The sequence below is a fragment of the Sabethes cyaneus genome, chromosome 3 (genome assembly GCF_943734655.1).
Source record: "Sabethes cyaneus chromosome 3, idSabCyanKW18_F2, whole genome shotgun sequence".
In the NCBI taxonomy this organism is placed as follows: domain Eukaryota; kingdom Metazoa; phylum Arthropoda; class Insecta; order Diptera; family Culicidae; genus Sabethes; species Sabethes cyaneus.
Window position 1 is genome coordinate 98,325,718 of NC_071355.1, and position 27,341 is coordinate 98,353,058.

Below are 27,341 nucleotides of genomic sequence, written 5' to 3' on the forward strand. Positions count from 1 at the left end.
AAAGGGCTACACGCCGAAACCTGACATGTGTAGGGACGAGGGAGGGAATCTAATCACAAACGAGCGCAAACTGGTCGACATGTGGAAGCAATTCTCCGATGAGCAACTCAATGGCAATATAACAGAAGGAGATGCAACGGAAGTTAACCTAGGAAACGATAACAGCGTGCTGGCTCCCGATCTCGAAAAGATCCGGCGAGAAATTGGAGAGCTGAAGAATAATAGAGCCGCCAGAAAGATCCGACTGCCGACAGAACTCTATAACAATGGCCAAGAACCGCTAGCAACTGTAATTAACTGGATAAATTCAAGGATTTAGGAGGAAGAGAAACCACCGGATGAGTAAATGGAAGGTGTGATTTGTCCCATCTACAACAACGGCGAACGAACGATTGCTGTAATTGTCGCGACAATACGCTGGTCAACGCCCACTATAAGGTGCTCTCACAGATATTTTTACGTCGTCTATCCTCAATAGCAAAAAATCGTAGGGCAGTATCAGGCGGGCTTTATGGGGGTCCGTGCTACTACGGATCAAATTTTCACTCTCCGACAAATCCCCCAGAAATGCCGGGAGTACAAAGTAATACCGAGACTCAACGAAGCATTCAACCTGGAAGTCGAGCCTACTTTTCCCGCCACAAGACACTTCGATCAAGAAGTATACGCCGCCGTACAAAACTAACGATGTACAAAACGCTAATCAGACCGATAATCCTCTGCGGACTGAAGACAGTAATTTTGCGTACGGAAGACATGCACTGCGTGCACTTGCCGTATTTGAACGAAAGGTGTTGCGGACTATTTATTGCGTAAAACAAACGGATAACAGAGAGTGGCGTAGGCGTATGAATCACGAGCTGTATGCACTACTTGGAGAGATTCCCATCGCGCACCTGGCGAAAGTTGGGAGACTACAGTGGAACGGCCACGTTGCAAGGATGCCGGACAACTGTGTAGTGAAATCCGCTCTCTTCAAGAACCCAACCGGCACCAGGAAAAGAGGACCAGAACGTGCTAGATGACTCGACCAGGTTGAAGCCGATTTGCGTGCAGGGATGGCACAATCATTTATACTCAATTCACATTCACTTGACAGTACCGTCTGTCATGCAGAATTTGAAAAAGTTACATATGGGATGATTGAAGAACTAGTTATTATCTACAACGTTTCTGAAGGAAGTATTGCTGTATCTTTTGTATTTACGGTGCTACAATGCTAATACCTCTTTAGTGACTAAGTAAACGTTCATATAATCACTAATGACTCACTAGAACTGTAGCGCCGTAACTACAAAAGATACAGCAAAACTTTATTCAGCAAAATTGTCGATAATAACTAATTCTACAAATGTTCTATATAAAACTTTGTCAAATGTTTCTTGGCTGAGACGGTACTGTCAAATGAATCTGAATTCAGTCAAAGTGATCGTGCCATCCCTGCTTGCGTGTGTCGAGACGTTCATCGAATTGGCGACGCGTAACCGAGGACCAAGTACAGTGGAGAAGAATTCTTGATACGGCAGGAGCCACTCCGGCTCTCTACTGGTAGAAACAAGTACACTTTAATCTTAGCCTTTAAGCCGAGAAGCGATAAAAAAGTAAGTTTCATTAATTTATGTTAATTCAATTATAATTAAACTATCCATGTGCAAGACAGAAACGTCAAGAGCGTTTCTGGCATATTGAGTAAAAAGCCATACTAAATTAATTATATTGCCGGTATATTGGCAGCACTTGAAAATCATCAACATATAAACTAACTGACAACCTTTCGGTCTGTAGTTCAAGTACAGCAATCCTGCTAAAACACTATAGAATATAGATAAATAAAATACGTAGATTCTGTGACCAAATTTGTCAATGCTTGAGTTCCAAATATCACAGCGCTGTAGTAGACACAGACACACAATGGCAACTTTTTCAGGTTTTCCTTAATTTAATTAATTTTTTTATAGATTTCAGATTCTTGCAATAGAATTAGTTCACCAATAGAATTAGTTCACCAATAGAATTTAGTTTACCAATAGAAATTAGTTTACCTACACCAGCTGTGTAGATCAACACAGGTAGTCTTAAGCAAACATTGCATCCATTTACCTACACTAATTTTGTATACCCACACATAGATTACGTAACCATAAGCTGCTATAAAAACTGTAAAATTGCTTTGGTTAATTTAGTTTGAAAACAGACACTGAGGACCCGAGTAGGAGCGAAGAGCAAAATAATATCAAAATGTGTTATGGAAATCGAATAACTCGTTTCAAAATTTGGTCTTGTTTTGGCTGACATAGTTGGTAAAATAACAAAAAATAATATCAAAATTTTCTTCCTTTACGACCAAAAGAAACACTATTTATGTTATTTGAATAACAAAGCAATAACATAACTGTATTTAGAGTTTGGAATAACATATTTTAGTATTATTAAGATATTGAATAACAAATGCAGTAGCATATGACATATTAAAAAATCATTTCATGAAATATTTATAGTTTAAAATCTCTTTAATCAATAAAAAAATTATTATTAAATATATCGCATGTCATTTTAAGGTCATAATAAGATATGATAACAAAATCAGTTATTAAACGCATCTTACAACCAATGTTTTAAATATCTACTCAATAACAAAATGTCTTATCAATGTATCTCCATAGCTGTTCAATAACAAAATATAGCATTATACTTCAGTCTGATATTGTTTTTATACTATTTTGCTCTTCGCTCCTGCTCGGGGAAGCCTGCAAGTCGTAGGCGAAATACGTATCTGTCAAGAATGAAATTAGTAGAATTAAATTGGATAAGTTTTCTTTTTATTTAATTTCCAGATAAAATGATATTCAAATTTTGTCCAAAAAATAAGTTGTCTCAACAAAATTCTATGTTGCTATAAAGCACTGAACTGGCAATCAAACATTCACCTAAAAAAATATCACGAGTGTTTTCAAAAACAAAAAATCGGAATCTGGTGTTCATATTTGATAGTTATTTTAAGTACTTAGGTCGTTTCAACACTTAAAGAAAGAAGTAAACCACTAATACCTATTACTACCGAACAAACCATGTCACATTTCACGTTATTGTAAAAATCTTAATTGCTTTACGTTGTAAAAAATTACCTTATCTAATGTAATTTAAAAAAACAACATTTACAACCAACTTCTCAGAAGATAAATCAATGAAGTAATGATTGCATTTTTAAGCTTTTTTAATCAATGGCAGATACACTGTGATTCTATAATATCCAAACTCTTAATCTTATTTTTACCGACATTATTTCTAACAACCCAGTTTAAAACGAACCCAACGGCTATAATTACATATTACAATCATTCCGTCGAATGCCAATAAATTCTGCAACTCATTCATTTCCTCGTTTTCAGCAGCGAACGAGATGCCATGCAAGGAAGATGCAAAAACCAAATCCAAACTAGCGATCAAGAAAAACCAGATTTTCACGCTCCTGTATCCGAACGGAACTACTATTGCATAGTTCCTATCCCTCGACAGTGCAAGGTATAAAAATGCATACAAGACCTGATACGTTTGTGTTTTCTCAACTCTCTCGCAGCACCACAGTGAAATGGCATTTCTCTCGCAGAAAGAGGCGCGAACTTACTTATGGCATCTCTGGAGCCTCCACAATTGCGGGACGTTAGACAGGCCTAGGCAACCGAAGATCAACGATCATACCCACCGCGAACGATCAAGTTTGAACAAACTGAAATTTTATAAAAGAAGATCTTCAGTGCCTTGGCAGGCTAGTCTGGTTAAGAAAGTGGTAACGTTATCTTCGCGCGAGCCACGGAGATTGTAATATAAATTCAGTAGATTACCATTTCTCCTCGTTATACTACAAAGAGCTACATTACGATTTCACACAGTGACGGAAGTAATCGACCAAACGCGCGAAAAACCGGGCGTGTGAGAACAAGTTTTGGGATTTAATAGTTTGACGAGACTCAAGTGAAAGAATCATAAAGTAAAGCATGGACAGTCAGCGCTGATGAACAGTCATTTCCAACAGCAGGAAAATGTTATCCAGTGTAAATGGCAAATGTATACGAAGCGATTATTTCATTACAACTAACAACCTAGGTAATCAACCAACGAACGGATGTTAAGCTTGGCGCGAAAAGAGAAATGATCCAAACGGTTTGAACTTGATCCACCACGGTGTTGTCTTGTGGGCGAAGAAAATTGAACCAAGTAACGCGTAATTAGTAAACATTGGCCGTTATAAGCAACCATGGATTATCGACACCTAACGTTCACGGTAAATATCGAAATGATTGTGCATCGTCGTGTGGGGCGAAATGAGTCAAACAACATTTTTTTGTAATCGTTAAAGAGTAAAAGAGAAGGCATCCGTTTTTTTGCATAGACGCGACCGCAAAACGCAAACCGTGTGAAATGTGCATGATAATGAATTAGTTAGTTGAACATGTAATCAGCAAATTGTTTTACACCGATGTTGTGCTGTCAAAGACATTTTATATTACATCATAGATAAAGACCATACAAGTGCAAGAGGAAGACGGAATTATTTTGAATTAATAATTAAAACATGAGTGCCGATCTTATGTTTTTAAAAAATATTTTGTGGATCGTGTCGAGTAATTGTGCAACTATTCTGGTTTTTTGAGACAGACAAATGGCCTTCTTGGTTTGAGTAAATTTTTTATACCTTTAAAAACGGCTCGTTTTTGACAAATTTTCGGAAAAACGCTACATACCTACTATGAAACTACTACTTATTGCAGAATGTGTTTAACCCTCAATTGATCAGCCCACACCTGTACCCCTGTCAAAATTTTCGAGTTCCAGTTTCTGACTGTTTCTTTTGAAATATCGCCAAAAGACTACAAATACTTGTTATTTACATAATTTTACGTAAATTGAAACTTTTAAATAACAATTTTTATATTTATAACCGGGTGCTTCAACTGCTCCAGTTATGTCGGATTTTCGGTCAGTCAATTTAGGGTTAACTATTGGATTATGAAGTGCAAGTGTTAAGTTAACGCTGATCAACTTTTGTTCGTTGTAGGTCACATGAGCGATTTTAGTTTTTTTAAAAGCTTTCACCTACACAATTGTGTGGGCTAGTGCTTAAAGTGTTATGCAACTAACAAGTTTTCGTCAAAATCATTAATAAATTATTAATTACAAACGAGTATCACAATTGAAGCAATACTAGAATTCTTTATTACTTACAATGAATGCAAAGCTACAATGAAAATTAAAACATCAATGAAAACGGTCTTCTATTTCGAACGAAATTTGTTAAATAATGTGCAATGATGATATTTTGATGGCGTGCAATGATGATATTTAAGTTTTTTTTCGAGTTGAAATTGATTCGCCTTTGCGAGGGATAGATTATTAAAGGACGATTCTACCTGGCCCTTTCAAATTTGAATGAAATTTTCAACGTATCTTCAGTAAAGGAAAAATAGTTTTCTCAATTGGTCAATTAACATTAAAACATCAATGAAAACGGTCTTCAATTTCGAACGAAATATGTTAAATAATGTTTTAAAAAATATAGGTTTCTTCAGCAGGTCAATTTAACCTATAATTTTAATTTTGTAAAATGGCGTACATTTTTCCACTTACGTATTTTCCAAAATATATCAACCTTCTGCTTAAATTCTGGTTAATACTTTCATTTTTTTTTTTTTTGAATTACTTACGAATGGCCGAAACACAAATAGCCGTAACACGAATGGCCGATTCATAAACGGCATAATAGATCGAATGGCCGCATCACAAGTGGCCGAAGCACGAATGGCCGAATGTCGTATTCAGCCGAAAATATTCGCGATCTTCAACCTGCACAAATGTTGGATATATGTGGTCTTTACTCGCTGCCGCTCTTTCGGACTCAATTAAGGGATAATCCCTCCTAGTCAGAAAACCTAGGAAAATTTTTGCACCTAAACAGAAGCCAATATTTGCTTTTCTTGTGTTTTTATATTTTTTTCGAAAATGGAGAATTTATAGCAAGTTATTATTGATAGATCATAAATGTAGAATTTTTTGAGTTATAAGTAGCTAGAGTGCAATGGAGACGAATGGTTTTTGCTTTTATTTGCATTAAAGCAGATATTTTTGGCAAAGAAACGCGTAGAGACATTTTTACCAAACGGCACAGCAGTGTGTTTGACAAACTGAAGACGCGCTGTCTCCACTAACATGATTCCTATGAGAAACTGTGATATTCAATAATGCAGATATCGTTGCTGGCTCTAGAAAAATGAAGCCTTCAACTATGCCTGTACCTAATGGAATTCTTTCAATTGTTTTGATATAGTGCGCTGATGTTCTCTGCGCGCCTTTAAGAACCATTTTCAAGCTGTTCCTAGCGCAACTAAGTCTAACTAAACGTGGAGTGACATGTTGGAAATACTTATAAACAAAGAATAATAATATAGAGCAGTGAAATAAGAGCAATACAGATTTTTCTCTGGTAAAGGGTGTCCCACATCAAATTGCACCACGGAAGAAACGCTGTAGAAAATTACCCATTGGGTAATTTCTCTTGAAAATTTGGGTAGAAGTAGTTTAGAGTGTATTGTTTACACTGTGTTTTTATCGCGGTCAGTTTTTGGAAAATTGAAAAAAAATGGCGAAATTGTTTTGCGCAAGCACCTGGAAAATTCTTAACTCTCTCATCATGGATGATGAAATTAACGTCAAAGCGAATTTCTGGCAGCTTTCGGGGCTACTGAACTTCACCGCCCAGCACAAATTTGATATTCCGGAGGAAGAAAGAATGTATACATGATTTGGTAAGCGATCTGCTCATGTGGCAAACACAGTGCGCCGTCCTCTGTTGAAGCAACACGAGGACCATACGATCTTCTGGTCGGATCTAGCTTCGTGCCACTAATCAAAGGATGTCCTGGAGTGGTACGAAGCCAACGGAATTACTTTCATACCCAAGGATATGAATCCCCCCAATGGAGCTAAGGCCCAATGAAAAATACTGGCCTATTATGAAGCAGGTACTACGGAAGCATCCTAAGGAGGTCAAATCTGAGAAAAGACATGAAGAAAAAGTGGGTTTCCGTACAGAAGAAGCTGCAGCGAGATGTTGCACGAAACTTTTTGAGTGGAGTTAAGCGTAAGGTGCGAGCATACGGTTATGGTATTGAAGTTGAATGAAATAAATATGCCAAAAGCTTACTAATGAGTTATCTTTTATTGTCTAAAGGTTTGAAAAGGATCGACCAATTGGGTAATTTTCTACAGCGTTTCTTCTGTGATGCAACTTGATGTGGGACACCCTTTTGATCTACCGTTACCAATCTAGCTCAGTTCTCATAACTGTGCCTCACCTCCATGGATCAGAACTTCAAGTCGACGCGATATACATCGACCTTAAAGCAGCCTTTGATAGAGTCCACTACCATATTCTGCTTGTCAAGTTTGATCATCTGGGTGTGTCATCCAACCTTGTCTGCTGGTTCGAGTCGTATCTGACTAATCGTTGACTATGCGTCAAATTGGGATCAGCGGAATCAGATAAATTTCATAATCCTTCAGGTGTCCCACAAGGCAGTAATTTAGGATCACTGTTGATTATCAGACTCTTCAATGACGTCTGCCAGATGTCACCGAAGGGTTGCAAACCTTTAAATAGACGATCGCAAAATCTTCTGGACTATTAGTGCTTCCTCAGACAGTTGTCAGTTGTTACAAACAGTAATTGACAAATTTGATGACTAATGCCAACATAATTTCATGATTATCAGCGTGGCGAAATGCTCTATTATTACATTGACGAGGAAAAAGAGCCCAATTCAATGGAGATTCAGAATAGGAAACGAATAAATGGAGATGCATGTAAAACGACCTTGGGTTTATGATAGACTTAAAACTAACCTTCCGGGAGCATTATAGTCACATTATTGCTAAATCTCAACGAAACCTCGAGTTTGCTTCCCTTATTTCAGCTGATATCCGTGATCCATGCAGCCTATGCGCCTCGTACTCCAGCTTAGTTCGATCTCTCTTGAAAACAGCAGTTATCGTTTGGAGTCCGTTCCGCAGCATTTGTATCCACAGAATCGAAAAAGTCCAATCGAGATTCATTAGATATGCCTTATGACTCCTCCCTTGGCTAAATTCAGATGAGTTACCGCCGTATGAAGCAAGACGCAGACTTCTGGGAATGGACAGCGTACAAAAGCACCGAAACATACAAAGGACGGACCTTGGACCTACTGTTGTTGGGAAATCGACGCGTCATCGATTCTCACCAGAATAAATATGAATGTTGTACCACGATCCCTTCGACGTCGGAATTTTACTAGGCTTCATCACTAATACAGAACGGATTACGCACAAAATAAGTCTATTCAATCGACGTGTTTGTTTTTTAACCAGAGTTACCATTTGTTTGACTTTACTTTTGACTTATTTAACGAGAGATTAGTGATCATCATTTAATAATGATTACGATGATTGCTCTGATTGTATTAGTAAATCAACCTTCATAGCGTTTTATCAGCATTTTTTAAGTACATTTTGTAAATTCGTTGTAATAAATTATATCCACTGCTCACCTGATTTTTTAACGTATTTTAATGTACTGAAGACTTAAGACCTCCCGCCAAAGTTACCACAGCATAAAACATAAACCATACAACAAATAGACTACACTAATTACATCCCGTATCGCATTTTGCTAAAGAAATGCTATTGAAACCAGGCCAATGTTTTACCTGAAATGGAGTTTCCAACAATATTTATTCTTAGCATCACTAAATCTATTTTTTGAAACGATGGTTCTACAATTGATGAAAGTAAAGTAAGAAAGGGAAAGTAATGAAGAATTTTTTTGGGAATGGAGGGGAAGTGGAAAAGAAGGGGGAGAGGGGGGGTAATAGGTAGCTACGCTTAACGAGTTGTCGTTATGACTCCTAGCTTTTGTCCAATGCTGGAAGGTGCATGGGCCAAACCAAGCTATAATCTGAGATTATAACCGGATTTGAAACTACAACACCCGCCAGGGCATCATTTCATTAGAAGAAAATAAACAACGAATTTGGCATCAAGCTCCCACGTGACTCAAACTAGAATGGTCATATAGTTTATACAATACTCTTGTTGTCAATTGGCCTTGCCAGCGTTGAAAGAGATTTCATAGGCTGCTCGCGCTTACAGGAAATCTCGTGCCGAACTGTCAACGCGTGAGTGTTGACAAAAGCAAAAATACTTCCCTTTCTTTTTTTCTCACGCAAAACCCTGAACAATATCAGCAACGCTGGCAAGGCCAATAACATTGCTCGTCAATCTATCATAGCATAGCATAGCATAGTTTGACCGCCCGTGAGTTGCCCGCGATTGATCTAGATCAGCTGATATTGCACAAAGCACCATCAGAATGATGCTTGGGAGTAGCAGATCATTCTCGATGTGCATTTTCTGGTGATCTAATTCTTTGTAATGATCAATAGCAAAGCTGGCCACGCCCGCGTAGGTTAATTTGGGAGGGAAAGGAATGTTAGTCCAACAGTTGCTGCTACTAGAGACCAGGGAATCCTCTGCATCATCCACAAGTGTCACAGGAAGGAGTTGTTGTTAGTAGAAAGGAATTGATCTGGATCCACCGAGGCATGTAGTGCGATCACTGTCATTCGAGCTCGCGTACGATTTGAGGACGTTTTTGGTTACGTGGCCATTGCGAAACAGGTAGTGGAGATCCGACATACCGATATAGGAAAAATCTATGAGAAATCAGTTTACCGCATCGAAAGTTATGTGCTATCAACACATATTCGATTCGTTCGAAATCGTGCGCGGTCAGTTATTAAATACCGATAGACATTGGTTGCTATCCACGAAAGCTGTCCTGAGACTTTCACATTCACTGTGCGAGATACCTTTTGGCATCCTTCGATCATAGAACTTGCTTAAAACTCTGACTACTTTATTAGGAAGCTCGATATAAAATCGATTGTCTGAGGGCTCTACAGCCTGAAGAACTCGAAAAATGAGTGTACGAGTTGACTTAACGCTTGTAGCACGAGACAGAAATGGACATTCAAACAATGGAAGTTCCGAAAATCGACCAAAAAAATTTCGTTTCGTCTTTGTTTATTTTTCGTAGATTTTTGCAAATGTTTAAAACTCATTTTTTTGCTCGATTAAAAAATATCTTTGTTTCCCCCCTTCAGTGGTTAAACACCGGAAGGACAAAAACTTTAGAAAATATTTGTAATGGCCTAATGGTACTACATAATGAATCATAGTTTGAAAATTTATATCGAGAAATATTATGCACATGCGAGATTTACGGTGGCTCGAAAACCTCTTGACAAACTTAAATTTATTATACCAAAAATTAAAAATCAGGCACAATGAAGCGTGTCAATATAGTCCCTAAGTTGATAAGCATTTCCTCCTATCAACACTAATATGCAGAGATATAGCGCCCTGCACGCGTAATAACATTGCTCGTATTCTACATGTACACATACAATATATTTGGTTATTTGTCGTTTGCAGTTCTTACTCTATTCGGAAACCAATGTGAAGATGAAGAGATAAATTTATCTTCATGATCACTAATTTCACCTTAAATGTTCATGTAGACTATTTGCCCGATAAATGTATACTCAATAAACAAATAACAAATAAAAAACTTTAAGCTTCAACTTTGCACTTTTTCTGGAAAGCTCATCGCAATACCTTTTATTTGGTGTTAAAATCAATAAAATCGGCTCAATGGTTCTAAAGTTATGAGTTTTCAAAGAAAAAAAGGTTGGCAAACCACAGCTCCTAGCGGAGTGCTCGTTAGTATTACGGCATAGAAAATATCTCACCAAGGAGCATAACAAAATTTCCAAAAAAAAAATGAATACTACATTACGTATTTGATACTAACATTTTTATACCTATTCTGTGTATAGCTATATACATGTGTGTATGTGGTATATACATATGCCATATATAATAAAAAATAAAAATAAAATATGTATAAATTTTCGGTTATGTATAAATTTATGAAATCTATGAAATTTTTAGGCCGCGTGGTTAAAATGACAAATAAAAAATGGTAGACAAAATCATGCGTACCTAACATCTGGAGTAAATTGAATAAGGCGTAGATATAATCGGTAAACCACTGTACGTTGATTGCATAATTGAATCATTATAAAATCAACTTTGAGTATCCTACAGACCAATCTCCATGTCATGCCACGATCAAAGATAAAAAATGTACCTCTTGACCTTAAATTTTGGAGCCAGTATGGCATACATGTAAGCATTGCTTCCCCCAAATCTCAGTGGTATGAAAACGAAAACGCTTCAAAGACCCATCAAGAGGATCACTGCTTAATTTAAAGCAAATTTTTGAAGACTAACTGAAACCTTCCCGAATGAGAGATGTTTCGATGTTTTCTTTCGCCATTTCTCCCTTTTACATTCTCTATGTTGTGAATGCTTCATTACATAACAACGTTAGGGATGATCGAGGTAAACCGACAGTATTTGCGCTCTTGCAGGAAAAAAAAGATACTATCACGCAAACTTTAATACCTATTATTGCTAAATGAAATTGAACTGAAAATACAGCAAAAATTAAAATCTAATGAGTAGAATCGATTGGGTAAAATTAACTAATGTTTATTTGAGCGTCTTATAGTAGAATACCTGAAACGATAAAAAAGAAGAAAGCAAAAGTTATTTATATCCTTTAATTCTACTACTATGAACTTTAATAATACCACTATGCATAGTAGTAGAATTAAAGGATATAAATAACTTTTGTTTTCTTCTTTTTACCGTATCGATTGGGTGCCACTTGAAAATCCCTTGGTAATAGGTAATTACGATGGAGATGAACAGAAGAACAACTTGGAAAATTATACCATCGCTCTATGGTATATTGAAAATCGAAAGCCAACCGAAGCATGTTTCCATACATGTACCAAACCAGTTTTCCTATACTAATAGTAGACAGACAGCGGAGGTCCAACTTCGCCGCGCTCCACTAGACGTCGTGTCGTGAATGGTGAAAGAAAAACTGGCCAAAGAATGAGAAAAAGTAAAACTTATTCATCGCCTTTTCGCGGATCATTTAATTGCCATAATATGGGCGTTGAGCCCAACTGGAGGTGACTTTGGCGCTGTGACCGTTCTTTGCAACTGCTCGGAGCGACACGAACACGGTAGGTCACCCAGCCGATCCGTTGCACCAAGCACAACCGGTGATTGGCCGCGAATGCAACGGATAGCGGCATTTGCAAAAAGCTAATCTCGTACAATTCCGAAATGTGTGTTTGTCGGGCGTGTTTTTAATCGCTAATGCTAGTCAAGGCTACCTAATCGATGCATGGCGACAACGTGAAAAACCTCGATATTGTGTGAATAACTTGTTTGTTAACGATTTATAAATAAGATCTTACCGTTGTTGACGCGATAATGAATAAGACTATTGAAATTGATTTCGTCAAAATATAACGTATTTTTTCCAATTTATATGGTGCTTAGTGTCCTCTTGTGATTCATGATAGTCCCAACACTATTTTTGCTTACCGATTAACGACCACATATGACCGGTCGGTAGTGACCATCATGCTTTTCTGTTGATCGAATCGACAGGCTTAGTAAAGCGAATATACAACGACGAAGATTATGGTATTATTGATCAATCTGCAAAAATATCGCACAAATATCAGTATTCTATATAAATTTTGAGTCATACAATATCTCGCGGGGAGAGCATTTCGTGGTAGGACAACTCTACAAATACAACAATTTCACTTTCCGGATAGCAAACCTCAGGCGTTGCATCGATTGCGAAACATCGAAAAAAGATGGACGCAGATCCTAATAAGCAAAACCGAGGTGCTACATTCCGTTTTCGAAACCTAACCTTCTGTTTTTGGTCAACAGACTTTGCAGTCAGCTATTAGAGCACAGGACAACTGCGAGGCTAGTGCTACGATGTTATTGACTGTAACAACCAGGGGTGTGAAATTGTCAAAATTTTGCGGGCTAAACATCCATGGACGGCGACAACTTGGAACCAGCCAGTATAGCGAAAATAACAGCTAATATTACTTAAATTATAGCTAAAAGGCTGTGTTTAACTGCTTTCTAATTAATTTCGGTAGTCTTAAAATGAATAAACCTTTAAGCAGGCACCAGAACCAAAAGTACCAAAATCAATGAATGGGACATGTACAATGTATGTAGTTTGACAGCCACACCACCCCGCTGGTAACAGCTTCAGACAAATACAATTGGCGCTCGTGAACGTCAGTGCAAAACATTTCCCAGGAATTACTAACAACCCACAGGAAGCACAGAATCTGCCGAAGTTAACTAGATCTTGTTGCAAGATAAAACATTCTTTGATGATCTTTACTGGTAAGAATAGTTTGACATCATCGGTGTATACCAATATATTTCCTCTGTCGATAAAAGTAGGAAGATTGTTCATCACTAGTACAAAAAGTAACAGACCTAGATGACTTCCTTGTGACACACCTGAGTGTACGATGAACGGCTGCGAAACTTCGCCGTGAATTTTCACATACTGCGTTCTGCTTGTTAAATATGAGCTTAATGAGTTTAACAGTGAACCTCTAAGCTATATCCAATACACTGCCAATTCCTAATGCATTAACAGATTTACTCATATCAGTGTAAAATACAGTCTACCTGATATCCTCTCGATATGTAATCTGTCATGGATGTATGGAATTCACACACGACGGAATTCATTACGACTGATTCACCCTTCAGATGCTGGATGCTGAATCGATAATATTTGCCCTTATACTTTATCATATAGACTTTCGTACACGATTTCCTCAAATTACTTGGAAATAGCCGACTGAATTGCTTTGACAGCCGAAGGCACAGAAAATTACACTTGAGTACTAGGGATCATGGGGGATGTTCAAACCCATTGATTCATCTTTCCTTTGAATTTTCCTGCCCTTGATAAAATAATTCGAACCGACCAGCAAGTACCATCAAACAGGCCATTGACATTTGGCATTTTTCCTCATCAGGATTGGCACGGTCTTTTCGTTTCCCCTGCACCCCTTCCCCTCCTTCCATAACAAGCGTCATTTTGACGAATACGGAGAAATTCTCAACCAACATACATACTTCCAGAAACCGCCCAAATAAACTTCGAGGTACGATACTGGTCTCGCAAACCAGTCGTCGTATGTTCGAATCTCGACTAAGCGGTGCTTCAGGATCAATAGAATCGTCACACTAGCCCTGTAATTCTGTACTTTAATAACCGCCTACGAGGTCTTAACGACATTTATACCCAAGGCGTTGCTTAACAATTACTTTTTGCTTTAGAAGTCGACCTCAAAATCATTGCAACTAAGGAATGACTTCAAATTGAATTCAAAAAACGGCTGATATTCATCATATTGATTTTTCCGGCAAATACTGTCAAATGCCATAGCTCGTTGACTCTAGTGATATGGAAATAACAAATGAATATTCTTTTTTTTTATTTTGCACATATATTCTATATTCTTTCTTAGACTTTGAATTTTCAAAAATAGTGATGGTTTTTACGAGCCAACCCAAAAAGATGCACTCAAGTCACGATTTTTATAAATAAATTCAATTTTTTAAAACGTTGCAGCAGCTATAGTACTTTTTCACACGGAAACTTGATATGCGTAGATATTAGCCTGTTGATAATGTCTATAAATAAGTAAGTCTACATAAAAGGAGAAATACATACGTTTCTTCTAGATTATAATGGAAAATAATTTTAGTTTGTATTTAAAATGGTAAAAAAAATTAAACGTTTCATAAACCGAGAAAAATTAAATCATAGTCTTATTGGTTTAGTTTTCTTAAATTATCCTAAAAACTTAATTTCTTAAACCAACACAAACTACATTCAGGATAGCAAGTTGATCGTTCTTTGTTTGCTCTTTACAGATACTGTTCGTATGCTCCGCAATCGCAGTTGAAATTTCAAATCTTAGCGTACTAGATTCATCAAACAACTACGATCTCATTAATACTGCACGACCATTCACAAGCGCTGATGACCTACCGAAATTATATCGTAGGAAACGACAAGATATCGAAATACATCGAGTAATTAAACGACGACCAAAATTACCACCACCGATTCCGCGTGGGCGAAAACCAAGGCCACCGAGGCGACCTTCTAGGCCAAAAGTAAAGTATGGACCTCCGAACGTCAATTTTCCACCGCTTTCATATTACAATCCACAAAACTATGATGACGCTTTTGGTCCAGTTTTTGAAACATCGTTTCCTGAGCAGAATTCCTTCGGTGAACCGCCAAGTAGCTATAGAAATCCAATACAGCCTTCGCCAGCATTCGGATCGCCTCCATTCGCCTATGGTCACAGTACAACCTCGTATCAAGGATCAACGTTTGGAAAGCCAAGTTTTGAGAGTTCGAACTTCCAAGAATTCGGCAAACTTTCTACTAATTCGGATGGATATGATCTGCCCAAATTTCCCAATTCATCACCCAACTTTTCGTTTAACAAAATACCCGGTTTCAACGGACCGGGTGCGCCGTCCCCGTATAGTGTAAGTAGACAACCATCCTATCCATCTGCTACATCATTCCTAGGAAGCGGATCACCCTCATTTAGTAGCAGTAAACCATCCTCTTTCCAAGAAACGTCATCAACATTCCTAGGAAGCGGATCCAATTACAATTCTCATAAGGATTTATCGAGCTACACCTCACTAACCGATGTGGAGGGCCTAAAACATCAGTTTCCTTTGGAAAGTTTCAATAAGGACCTTTATAAAACACCATTAACTTCCTATGAAGTCCCATTGACACACACTAAACAACATTTATTTGAACCCAACAAACATTTGGATTCTTCTTTCAAAACGTCTCCAAAAAGCCATTTTAGTGGTAGCATTACTTCAACATATAGTACTACCCACAGCTCCACTGACGGTGAGGAAGATGAAGATTTTCCTAGTTTACCGAGTCGCTACGAGCAGGATCAATTTCACAATCCATCCAAGTCGAACCCGAACAAACCTCCGACCACTACAATTCAAACTATTGCAGACAATGATCCGTTCACTAATGTGAACTCCTACTATGACGGGGAATCCGAATCCAAAAAAATAGCAGTTAAAACTAAAAACAATCAAGATGGAACAACAGGTGAAACACTCACACTGGATGATTTATATAATTCTTCAGCCAAGCGTAATAAAGGACGCCGTAAGAAGAAACCAAAACCTGTCATCCCTCCAGTAGGCCATAATTTAGATACGGACGATTTGCGTGATGCGTACGGAGCTAGTTCAGATTTTCATCAAATTGCAATTGATGCGGACGAATTTCTCGAATTTGAACCACAAAAACAAGTGAAACACTCCAAACCAGCAGGAGTTGCAGCAACCCGAGATGAAGACAAAGCTCCTTCAATCTTTGTACTTCTTTCGGCGCAAAATAAGAATAAACTAAAAAACCACAGAAATGTACCAACAAATCACAACTATCAGAAAGATTCACAATCTTTGCCAGCATCAGAAATCAAAACACTTGATTTAAACTACTTCAAATCATTTGAAGGTCAGCCTAAACTTGCGTTATCAAATTCCGCTAGTCAGGATGATGTAAACATTCTTTCAATTCAAAAATCGAAGTCTAAGAATTACTACGCTGGAACCGGCAGTAAAGCACAATTCATGTTTCCGCATACACGGCGGCGCAATGGGGGATACTACAGAGCCAATCTGGACTATGAAATGTTAGACAAGGACGATGAAACTGGAGACGTGACGGACAATGTTGCTACATTATTTGCCGACTGAATAACAAACAACGCAAGCACAAATAACAGAAGTCTGAACAAGTTACACCATCTGTATAACTTCCTCCGTTAAATATTACGAATATTTATTATTGTTTTGTTTAATAAAATGAGTATTGTTTTATAACAACATGAAATATAGTGATGAGCGATGTATGGATATATCACAATCTACTCAAAGCTTTGTCCTTTACGGCACGATGACAATCAGAGTTTCATGTAAATGCATCCACCATCCACGCGATCTTTAGGTTTCTTTAATGCCTGGAGGAAGGGAATCAAATTATCATTGTTCATACGCAGAAATAACCGACAAAAACGAAGAGCGATAAACCAGTTATACTCTGCCTATAAAACAAACATACGTAGCAACCAGAATGTATCACGATAACAAAATATTCGGACAAATGAATGTCCCTTCACACCAGCAAGCAGGACAACTTTCGATGAGAATATATTTTGATTCACACTCGCTTTCACAAGCGCTTGCTGTTGGTGATGCAGGTATACAATAAAATATATCTTTGTCGCCAGCCGGCTGGTTAAAGACAAGACTTTATCAGCATCTTGAACAAAAGGGACAAACAGCAAAAACCTTAATAGCATAATAGGAATAATAGCATAAACCGATGACATCAAATGGCTCTGGAACAAGTAGATAAACTGCTGTTTCCCTGAGTGTGCAAGGCTAAAATACTTGGCAGGTTGCTACGCGTTTCCTTGCAGCATGAAGGACTTCGACACTTCACAACTTAACTCATCAATTTAAAATCTTTTGTAACAAGTAACATGAGATGCCATTAAAAAATGTGAATTTTTCATCATTTTTTCGTGTATGAAAATCTTACGTAAGAAATGATGAGCCCCCCTCTACCCCAAATAAGATTTTGTAAGATTTTGCGGAACCCCCCTCCCCCCATTATGCCTTACGTAATTAGTGTACGGCCCCTAACTCTTTTATTCATACGGCCTAATATCTTTGTCTCTTGTGCGTTCGAGATTTTTGATTTCCTGCCTGGAGGGATTTAACATTTGTCTGAATTTCCACAACACTTGCATCGAATGCAATTTCAGCCAACTTCAAACCGAACCGGCTTATTACAAGATGACGCCAAAATTTTAATTGTGGAGAAATTGTAGCTCTTTAGTTTTATAAATTGTAAATGTTCTGGATTTGTTGAAGTACCATTGACGCTCAGGCATGTAATTGCGTATCTTTGAAGCTCAGGCAAGGAAATTCAGTTTGATTTATTTCAACAATACCTGGTTCTATTGTAGATACAGTGTGACTTTTATATTGTGCTAAGCAGCTGAAAGGTGAAAATTAGGGAGCAAACATATGAGAAATTTGAACGCTCAATTCTTTACATATTGCAAAATTGCACATATTGCTAAGGTGCCGCCGCAAATGAACCTACTTCATTAGGTGCAGAAACTTCTTGTTCTAACAGCATAGAGCCGGGCTGGCTCTTGCTGTATCAAGAATTCCTCTCCATTGTACTCAAGCCTAGGCTACATGTCGCCAATTCGTTAAGCAAGTCGGGTTCAGGATGAATTCTCCTTGAGACACATTCCAGTGTTACGGACACAATCAGCACCTGTTATTACTGTGTGAATCGCCTCCTATTTCACCAACTTTTTAGAAAATACCTTGTAAAACAGTCGTTTTCAGAGTACATTATTTTCAACTAAAATACCAGGGATTTGATGAAATAGAGACCGATCTGCATAGCTTTCTATTACGATTTTGTGTTATCTGGGTATCTACCATAGCTGCTCGCGCTCGACTGTATCGTATGCTGCCCTAAAATCAACGAATATATGATGCGCGGGCATGTTGTACTCCCGACATTTCTGAAGGATTTGTCGGAGTGATAATTTGATCCGTAGCAGCACAGGCCCCCATAAAGTCTACTTGATACTGCCTACGGATTCTCTTGCTATTGAGGATAAGCGACGTAACAAAATCTGGAGTGCAGGCGGCGCAGATCAGCGCAATGCCACGGTAATTATAGAAATTGAGCCGATTGCCCTTTTTATAGATGGAACAATCCATACCTTCTATTCACTCCTCCAGTACAACATTCTCTCGCTCTTTTTTCTTCTCCATCGCTTGTTAGCATTCTCCGTAAAATCAATCATCTCGTACACTCGAGGTTTCTTCACCTAGCAATGCGATTGCGACCTCATTGATGGCCGAGCGTATCCTGCTCTATCCGTCTTCGAGAATCGAAGTATTTAGCTCCACAGTACCTTCACCAGTACCCGTGCGTAGTTCCCGGCAACTCGCGGGTTGCCTAATTGCCGAATGTTTAACCGAGTAGGACCACTTTATCGCAAGGAAGATACCGTCGACAGTCTAGGTCTACTAGGTCGCCACCGACGAAATTCAGCACCTTAGTTTCCACCAGTTGGTTACCCAATCTTTACTAAGGTTGCTCGTATTATGGCTGGTACCCCGAGGAGGTAGGGACAAGAGTTGATGGATAATAGAATAATAGTGCAGAAGCTGTACTACTCAATATACAATATACTACCATACTACTAGCAATGTGCAAAAAAAACATAAAAAACAGTTTCATACACCTCTGGAACTATTATAAAAATCACTATTTTCAAATATACATATACATATACATATACATATACATATACATATACATATACATATACATATACATATACATATATAGTATTCCAGATATAGACTATCAAATCACATACCTTTTTCTCAATAAAGCCACTCCACTGTTTGCTGGTACAGTACATCTGAAAGTCTTGAAAGAAGACTGGCCCGGACGATGTTGACGGTAAATCCGGAGCACCAGCAGCCAATCCAATTGCTAGACGCGATTTCTCTAACAATGCTTTCAACACAGGTATCAGAAAAGAATACTGTTCCGAATTACCAACATCTACCGCACTACTAATTGCTTGGTTTAAACTATACAAAAGGAATCCAATTTCCGCGGGATCCTGATTCACACGATTTTGTAACAGTGCATGCAGCTTGGCAGTGGCCATGGCAACAATACCCGAATTGGGATTACTAGAACATTTTAACAGTAAACCCAAACATAAGTGAGACATTTCTGACCAGTCATCTGAACTACTCTGCTGAAACACCATCAAGATATCGAGTAAAGATAGCACTCCGTCTAGTAACTTTGTCGAACACTTTTTTGTATCATCTTCATTTGGATCAAGTACCACCAAGTCGTACGCCAGCCGTAACAGTTGGGCAGCATTTTGTTGGTGTGTTACCGCTAGCTGCGCATTTTCACTCAAATCAATCAAAGCTGCCTGGACACCCATTTCTAAAATACGCAACCTCAAACTTAAATGTGAACAGTATAATTCATTGTTCAATGCTATCAGATTTATGCAGGCCATCACTTGGCCTCTTTCTTTCCAAGAGTCTCCAGAATTTTCAACGCCACGCCAAAGAATCGTAAACAAAATATTTGAAACCAGATACACTAGATTTTCTTCATCACCATCATCCGTATACTTTAAGCTAGGGTCATCTATACCGGTAACCCCACCATCCAAATCGTCTATACTTCGCGTTGAATGTGTGTCATCCCTCACGGATGACACAGCTAATGATTCATCAAGCGAAATATTTTCTTCGCTGCTGCTCGATATGGAAAGTGAACTTTTCTTTCGTCCAGATGCTTCCTCAAAGCTTAGTGTCAAGGATTCCAATGTATCTTGAATATCCGATGTTTTCTGACGAATTACGGAATACACTGACGTTATGGAAGATGTGATATTATCTTTCACTGCTTCCTGCACCGTGTCAGCTAATTCTTTGATCTCATGTTCGATTACGGTTGCCGCTTCCGTCATAAAAGAATTTTGTTGTTTGGGAATTTCTGCCTCCTTTAACTCCATTGTTTCGTCGTCAAAGATAATTAAATCATTTGCTCCTCCGCCAACTGAGGATTCACTTTCTTGTTCCACAAACTCCTCGATATTGGTCAATATTTGTCCTTTTTCCTTTTCTTTATCCGATAAGGATCGATTTTCTACAGGTTTCTTTATGAGCAACCGCGCTATTGATTCTTGCCAACCCACTTGCTTTGCGATCAGCTGTGGTGATTTGGATTTTGTAAAAGTATGCGTCATTAAACGTTTTGCGATTTCTAGTTTCAGTGACAAATTCGCCAGATTGGCATGGTAAATCAAGCAAAGCGCTCCTGCGTAACCCATATCAGTATCCAAGCAAAGATTTAAATCCAGGAAAGCCAATATAACTTCAGGCTGCAAATCAAATGGGATCATGAATGAAAACAACCCAGGGAATAGACTACTGCATTCGATTGTGCCATCATACAAACGAAGAGCTGCTTTGTGTTTGCTGGAAATACGCTTCGTGTTCAACATGCTTCCGATGAATTTCAATAATCGAGAATGAACGTTGAGACCAAAGTTACGATCCATGAATAGAGTATACAGTGCTTCGGCCATATGAGGTTCGTACATCAACAGAAAGATCTGGTCCTTTGCGTGTTTGCTTTCAATAAGCGATGTTAACATTTCAAGAATTTCCACTACGACTGCTTCCACCTTAACTGCAGTTATGAACGTGAGCAGAGCAGAAATCTGGAAAATAAGATATTCGTGCAATATTTGTTTCATCCCAAAAAAATCTGTTTTGTTCATTTACCTCTTTTATATTAACCTCCTTTTGGTAGTAGTACCGAAGAATTCGAAGTAGTGAATCGCGCACCATCTTTGCGTCCTGTGAAGGCAGGGTACAAGTGGAGCTAAAAAACTCCAATATGACATCCAATACGAACTGAGTTCCAAAATGTTTCCGAAAGTACTTTCTGTCGTCTTTTATAATTGTACTGATATACTGAACATGTCCGATGACGATTTGAAACTGCGCTCTTATCCATATGCGAAAATTAAACACTAAATCTTTGTACAAAACATGCAACAGTTCCATGTTTGCAGAAGGCATTTCGTTTTGAACTGCTTCGACTAAGAGCTGTACGGCCATCAGAACGTTCACATCGAATAAGTTCTCATTGCAGTTTTGTAACAATTGGCTAATGATAGCAATTGCTTCATTTTTAAGAATGTTTTCTTTGTTCAGATCGTTCCCGTGGATAAAATTTCTTATTAAACATATGAAGCATGCAATTGGGTTTTGTATGATTTTTGACTCCGTTAGAGAGTTAGTTTGTAGCATTTCCCAATCTCCGAAATATTCCTCGCGGATTGGAGACGCTACTGGTGTAAGGGGTATTAGCTCATCCGACGTAAGAACGTCCGAAGCCGGTATATGGGTAATAGAGTCCAAAATAGGTAACAATGACATCATACCTCCTACTCCATTGATTGCATGCTGGACCGATAATATACTGGCTGTGTCGGCAACCACATGCCCGTTGTACTGATTTCCAGGCGCAAGATCTAAGCACAACCCATCATAACATGCCCGCGGTGAAAAGCAAAACACGAACTTTGATGCCATGTCGAACGACTCTATCATATCGTTGGCCAGAACACTCGCAATACTGGGACCAACTTCAAATAAATTTTTCAAATTTACATTTGTATCTGCTAATAGTACACTTCCCAGTTGTCCCTTCAAACAAATTGCTTCACCAAACACCAGGTCTTGCATGCCAATCGGGTATGATTTAACACTGGGATCTAATGATGAATGTGATTGTCGAGCAGGAAGAGTGAAATAGCTTGGCACTTGCGAAACTAGTCCAGGGAAGAACGAACGCTCGATCAAGTTGGGAAAAAGTCCGCCCTTTGGTTTTTCATCTTTCTCTACAGGTGGCGAAGAACTCTGCGGAGATGCGTTCATTCGTGCAGCATTCGATTGGTGTGACGTGTGCGCTGATTTGCGAACGTTGTTATACGGTGCACCAATCGCACAGTAATGAAATAGCTGCAAGTTTAGAAAGAAAAATTAAACCACAATCTAATCTGATTCCACTAGTGGACTATCTTACTTCAGCGAATGCAGGATACTTCATAGTTGATCCTAGCTTTTGTACTGTATCTATATACACATTAATCTGATGATACGAAAACAATCTCTTGGGAGGGGTTACGCTAACTGTAATCGAATGCCAACGACCGTCTAGTAAATGCGTTGCCTGTACAGTTGCCGTGAAAAATTCCTTCCTGGTTATAACACTGACCACAAAATTACCATTTTTTTGCACAAAGAACTCATATCCGGTTCCGTAATTGGTCGTCAGACTGAATAAATGTCGACGGTAATTTTGTAAATTTACATTTACGTCGTCATTAAAATGTTCAATATCTTTATCCAAGCGTATCCAAGCATGGAACACAAACCCGTGAGCCGTGTCCCATTTTCGAATTTCCGGAATGGTAATACCGTTTGTATTGTTCTGTATGTCAAGATATTCCTCTGGGGTAGTTCCCAACGATAGCCGGTATTGAGAAGTGCGCAGAATAACCTCTATTAAATGCTTTCTATATTCAAAATTCTTTTCGATTCTCAGCAATCGGAAGATACTCTTTAACTCTGACGGATATATGCTGTGTTTAGCCAGTTCCTCTATCAATTTTAACAAATTCACGGAACATTTAGCGGAAAGTCTGCTCTGATCTTCCAAGCAGCTCACTATGATTCGTTTAATTGTGCGTTGGTCGCAAATAGCATGTTTGCTGCAAGTAAAGATTAAATATTTAACAAGCTTAACTTAGCTTGTGTTTTTACAATAATAGAAATTGTGTGTAGGTATCACAAAAATTTAAATAAGACATAAAAACACAACAATATTTTAATTATAACAAAAAAAACATAAATATAGCGATAGCTACCTTTGTAAATTAGCAGTACATTTTTTCAACAACACATCACTCGTGTAGTTTTGTTCTGGTTCACTCATGTCAGGTATCCACTCGATTAGTTTACTAACAATCCGAGCATTTAAATTACGATTGTCTCCACCGTCGAAAGCGAAATAAAGACAATCGCAGACCAAATCGTGAGAAGGCCGACCAAACTGCTTCAAACCATCAAACAGAATGTTGATATTGTTAGTGTGCATCAAATTGTAGTGCATTTTATCAGAGCTGCTGCACAATTTGTGAAAACTTCTCACCAGGGTAGAGCCTAGAAGCTGTTGGTCAATATTCCAGGACTGCGAAAAAAACATATAAAAGTTGTAATTCGAAACACGATCCTATCCATACTATATTACTACCGTACCTTAACATGATCTGGAATTTGAACTAATGTAGGCAAAAATTTTGCCTCGAACATAGCATTGCAAAGAATGTGCTTGTTAACGTACTCTGGCACAAAATGTTCGATAGTTCCAATGATTGCAGTTAAAGCATTTACATCAATATAGTTATTACCGCTATGCGTTAGATTAAAGCTTTCCGCTGGTGACGATTTTTGTAAAAAATGCTCTGTCCGTAGCAATGTTTGAATGGCTCCTACGAACAGCTGAAAGATGGTCAATAGATCTATTTGGCGCTGTGGATAAAAAACCCAATAAGAAATTGTTTTAAAAACATTTCAATTTAAATAAAAATACCTGCTCTGGACTAGACTTTTGTAATATAATTGCCATCATTGTGAAACATTGAAGTACGATTAGGCGTAGACTAGCATCACTTTCCCACTTGGAAATGATGTCCATTATTATAGTAACTGTTGCAGGACTTATGGCACGTAACCCATTGTGCTGTTGAGAATTGAGAATTGAATGTCAATTTAACCTATTAAAAATATATTAAAATATTGATATTTGAGTCTTTTTTTTCGAGGAAACTTTAGCGTACTGTTGAGTGATTGCGTTGAATTTCCAACGTAATGTTTCTTTATAAAGTACTAAACTGCCGGTAGAAGCATAACTGTCCCATGTTACATTTTGTCATTTTTGACATTTTGTTGTCAAACGTTATAATTATATATGTATTTTTATAATATGAATCGAAAACATAGTTTTTATTCTAGAAAAACTTGAAAAAATTTGAAAACAAATTGGCCCACTGAAAAAATGGACGTATATTTGTCTCGCTGCATATACCTTTTCATATAAAATGTTTTCAAGTTGTATACATAAAAATTGAGTGAAGTTTTTCAACATTATCTCAAAGAGGGACAAATAATAACATCACAACTAAATAAATTTAGAAAAATCAGTTTTTCAACTTCTGCAATTTTCTCATTTTCGTGTTTTGTAACATGGGACAGATATGCTTCCAGCCGCAGTAACAGAGGTTTTCTTTAGTTATTTTTTATCGCTTACAGTAAGTTTGAGAATAAGATTTTGACTGATGTAAGAATATAGCCACAAATGATTAACACGATTTATTACGCGAAGTGATAACACAAAAAGCATTAAAAAACTAAATAAACAGTTACTTAATACTGAAGAATTTTTGTTTCGTTATTATTTATATCATTAGGATGTTAAATAGGAACTCATAGTAGTCTAGTAGTACTCCAATAGATCCAACAAACATTTTATTTGAGTAAAAGCTTATTCATTTGCGTTTTAGCAAATATCCAGGAAATAAGCATTTGATAAGCTATTATACAAAAAAATGTAGTTGGGAATAATGTGAATAGTCAATCACCCAGAATAACTAAACTGTATGTAATACATTGAGCTCATGAATGAAAATATATCAACTAACATAAAAATGTATTAAAAACATGTGAAAAAGTTATGTAAAAGCCACACAGTTATTAACAACTCACCGCATCTTCTATTCCTTCACCGGCTGAATTATTTAGATAATAGCAGTTAATGTTTTGGATGACTACGGGTGCTAAAGCAACCTAAGAAATTGAGTAATTGAAAGCACAGTCATTGAGGCGATACCTATATGATACTTAAAAAGGACCACAAACATTTCCTTAGATCCAAGTACCGCCACCGCTTCTAGAGATCTAAGACTACTCACCTGCGATCCCGAAATCACAGCACCTAATACATGAAACAAATTCTTTCCTATCTCTGGATAACAATAGGCGTTTTTTAACTGGAAGCAATCGTAGAGAAATGGCACAATTTCCGCATGTAAAGGAGAAACCTTGCAATTGAGTTTCGTGTAATCTGCTATCTCACCACGCAAAAAGTTTCTCCAAGTAAAGAATGGGTCGTATAATGCCTCAAGAAAGTTACTAAAACTTTTTATAAACTGAAGCTGAGCGGTATTCACATCGGCTTGAGAGCTTAGCTGAGAATAATTTTTCGATTTAGTCTTAAGCCCAGATTAAGAATAAAAACATACCAACCTTATTTATAATTGAATTTGATATTGCTACACAACTTGAAATATAACTGGATTTTATGATGGTGCTAATGTTATCAAAGTGCCGGCAAATTATTGTCAGGCATTGAACAAGCAATTGTATTTCCATTAATGTTACAGTCTCTTGCTCATCATTCGATCCATTAGTGAACACCTGGAACATATTTTTACATCAAAAAGTAAATAATAATTATTATTCAAATAAAAACATAAACAAAGAATGTATTGACATATTAGAATTTTCCACAACTGCCCATATATTACTACATATGTATGCAGCAATGATGACTCACACATCTGTTTTCTTTGGGCTCTTATCATTTCCGTTTTGCTTTCACAGTAATATAGCAGAATAATCCTTATTACGCAACCGGTCTCTAGAATCAAATAGATATTTTCTTCACGTATTATTCACGTACCTTTTCAAACCTATCCCTTGCTATAATCAGGAATTTTTCAATGGCAGGCAGTAATTCATCCGGCAAGCGATTCAGGTGTGGCCCTGAATCCGGAGAAATTGTTGACCAGTTGGGGACATTATCGAAATCAAGTAAAAGTTGGTTTTGCCAAATGCTAACGAATCCTTGCACAAACTGTCTGAAGTAAACTTCTTCGTTCTGTTGAAAAGAAAAAAGCATGAACATTATTTCATATTCAAAAAGTGACACATCTGTGATACAACAAAAGCCAATCAGTTTCGGCAAAGTACCTTTGTAGTATATTGCACCCATAAGTTATAGATATCCTTCTTTGAGTCCATCGTAAAACCGGTGGAAATTCACGCACAATTTACAGAACTTCTCATTATTTGTTTTACCAATTGATTACTGTTTTTATAAATTCACAGCGACACTACTATTTGCTACTATCATATCGCAACACTTCGGCTAGAATATGTGAATGTTGTTCCTTGTTTTTTTTTTACACGCAGCATAACATTGCATTCAAGACTAGAAAATAAAGGTATTACAATAATTATCATATTGACGCTTTGTGGAACTTCCACAACATCAACATTGGAATTTCAATTTTTTGATTTGAAACAAATATATTTTATTTGATTGTAAAGCAGTAATACAAGATAAATTGAAATCGCGTTGACGTATAGTTATTGATATATGTTTGTGTGGTTTTATGCGAGCAAAATGCAGTATTTTTGCTTTAGTCAGCACTCATCACAGAATGCCAGGTTTTTTCTGAGATTTTGTGTAATTTTAAATAGGCTAC

At 37.6% G+C, this 27,341-nt stretch overlaps 1 protein-coding gene across 2 annotated transcripts in view; it reads right to left on the reverse strand.

The window, feature by feature from the left end:
* LOC128742208 (neurobeachin-like protein 1) overlaps window positions 1–26,995 on the reverse strand; it is a 103,707-nt gene extending 76,712 nt beyond the window's left edge. Inside the window, exons 1-11 of one of the 2 annotated variants that reach the window (XM_053838486.1) lie at window positions 26,824–26,995; window positions 26,534–26,731; window positions 26,098–26,268; window positions 25,764–26,039; window positions 25,558–25,638; window positions 24,386–24,535; window positions 24,052–24,324; window positions 23,661–23,983; window positions 22,817–23,504; window positions 21,508–22,752; window positions 19,560–21,443 (exon numbers count right to left, since the gene is read on the reverse strand). In XM_053838486.1, coding sequence (XP_053694461.1) covers window positions 19,560–21,443; window positions 21,508–22,752; window positions 22,817–23,504; window positions 23,661–23,983; window positions 24,052–24,324; window positions 24,386–24,535; window positions 25,558–25,638; window positions 25,764–26,039; window positions 26,098–26,268; window positions 26,534–26,731; window positions 26,824–26,874 — 5,340 coding nt within the window. In that variant the 5' untranslated portion in view covers window positions 26,875–26,995. The remainder of the gene's footprint in view (window positions 1–19,559; window positions 21,444–21,507; window positions 22,753–22,816; window positions 23,505–23,660; window positions 23,984–24,051; window positions 24,325–24,385; window positions 24,536–25,557; window positions 25,639–25,763; window positions 26,040–26,097; window positions 26,269–26,533; window positions 26,732–26,823) is intronic. The other variant, XM_053838487.1, reaches the window with a different exon arrangement.
* Between the last annotated feature and the right edge of the window lie 346 nt (window positions 26,996–27,341).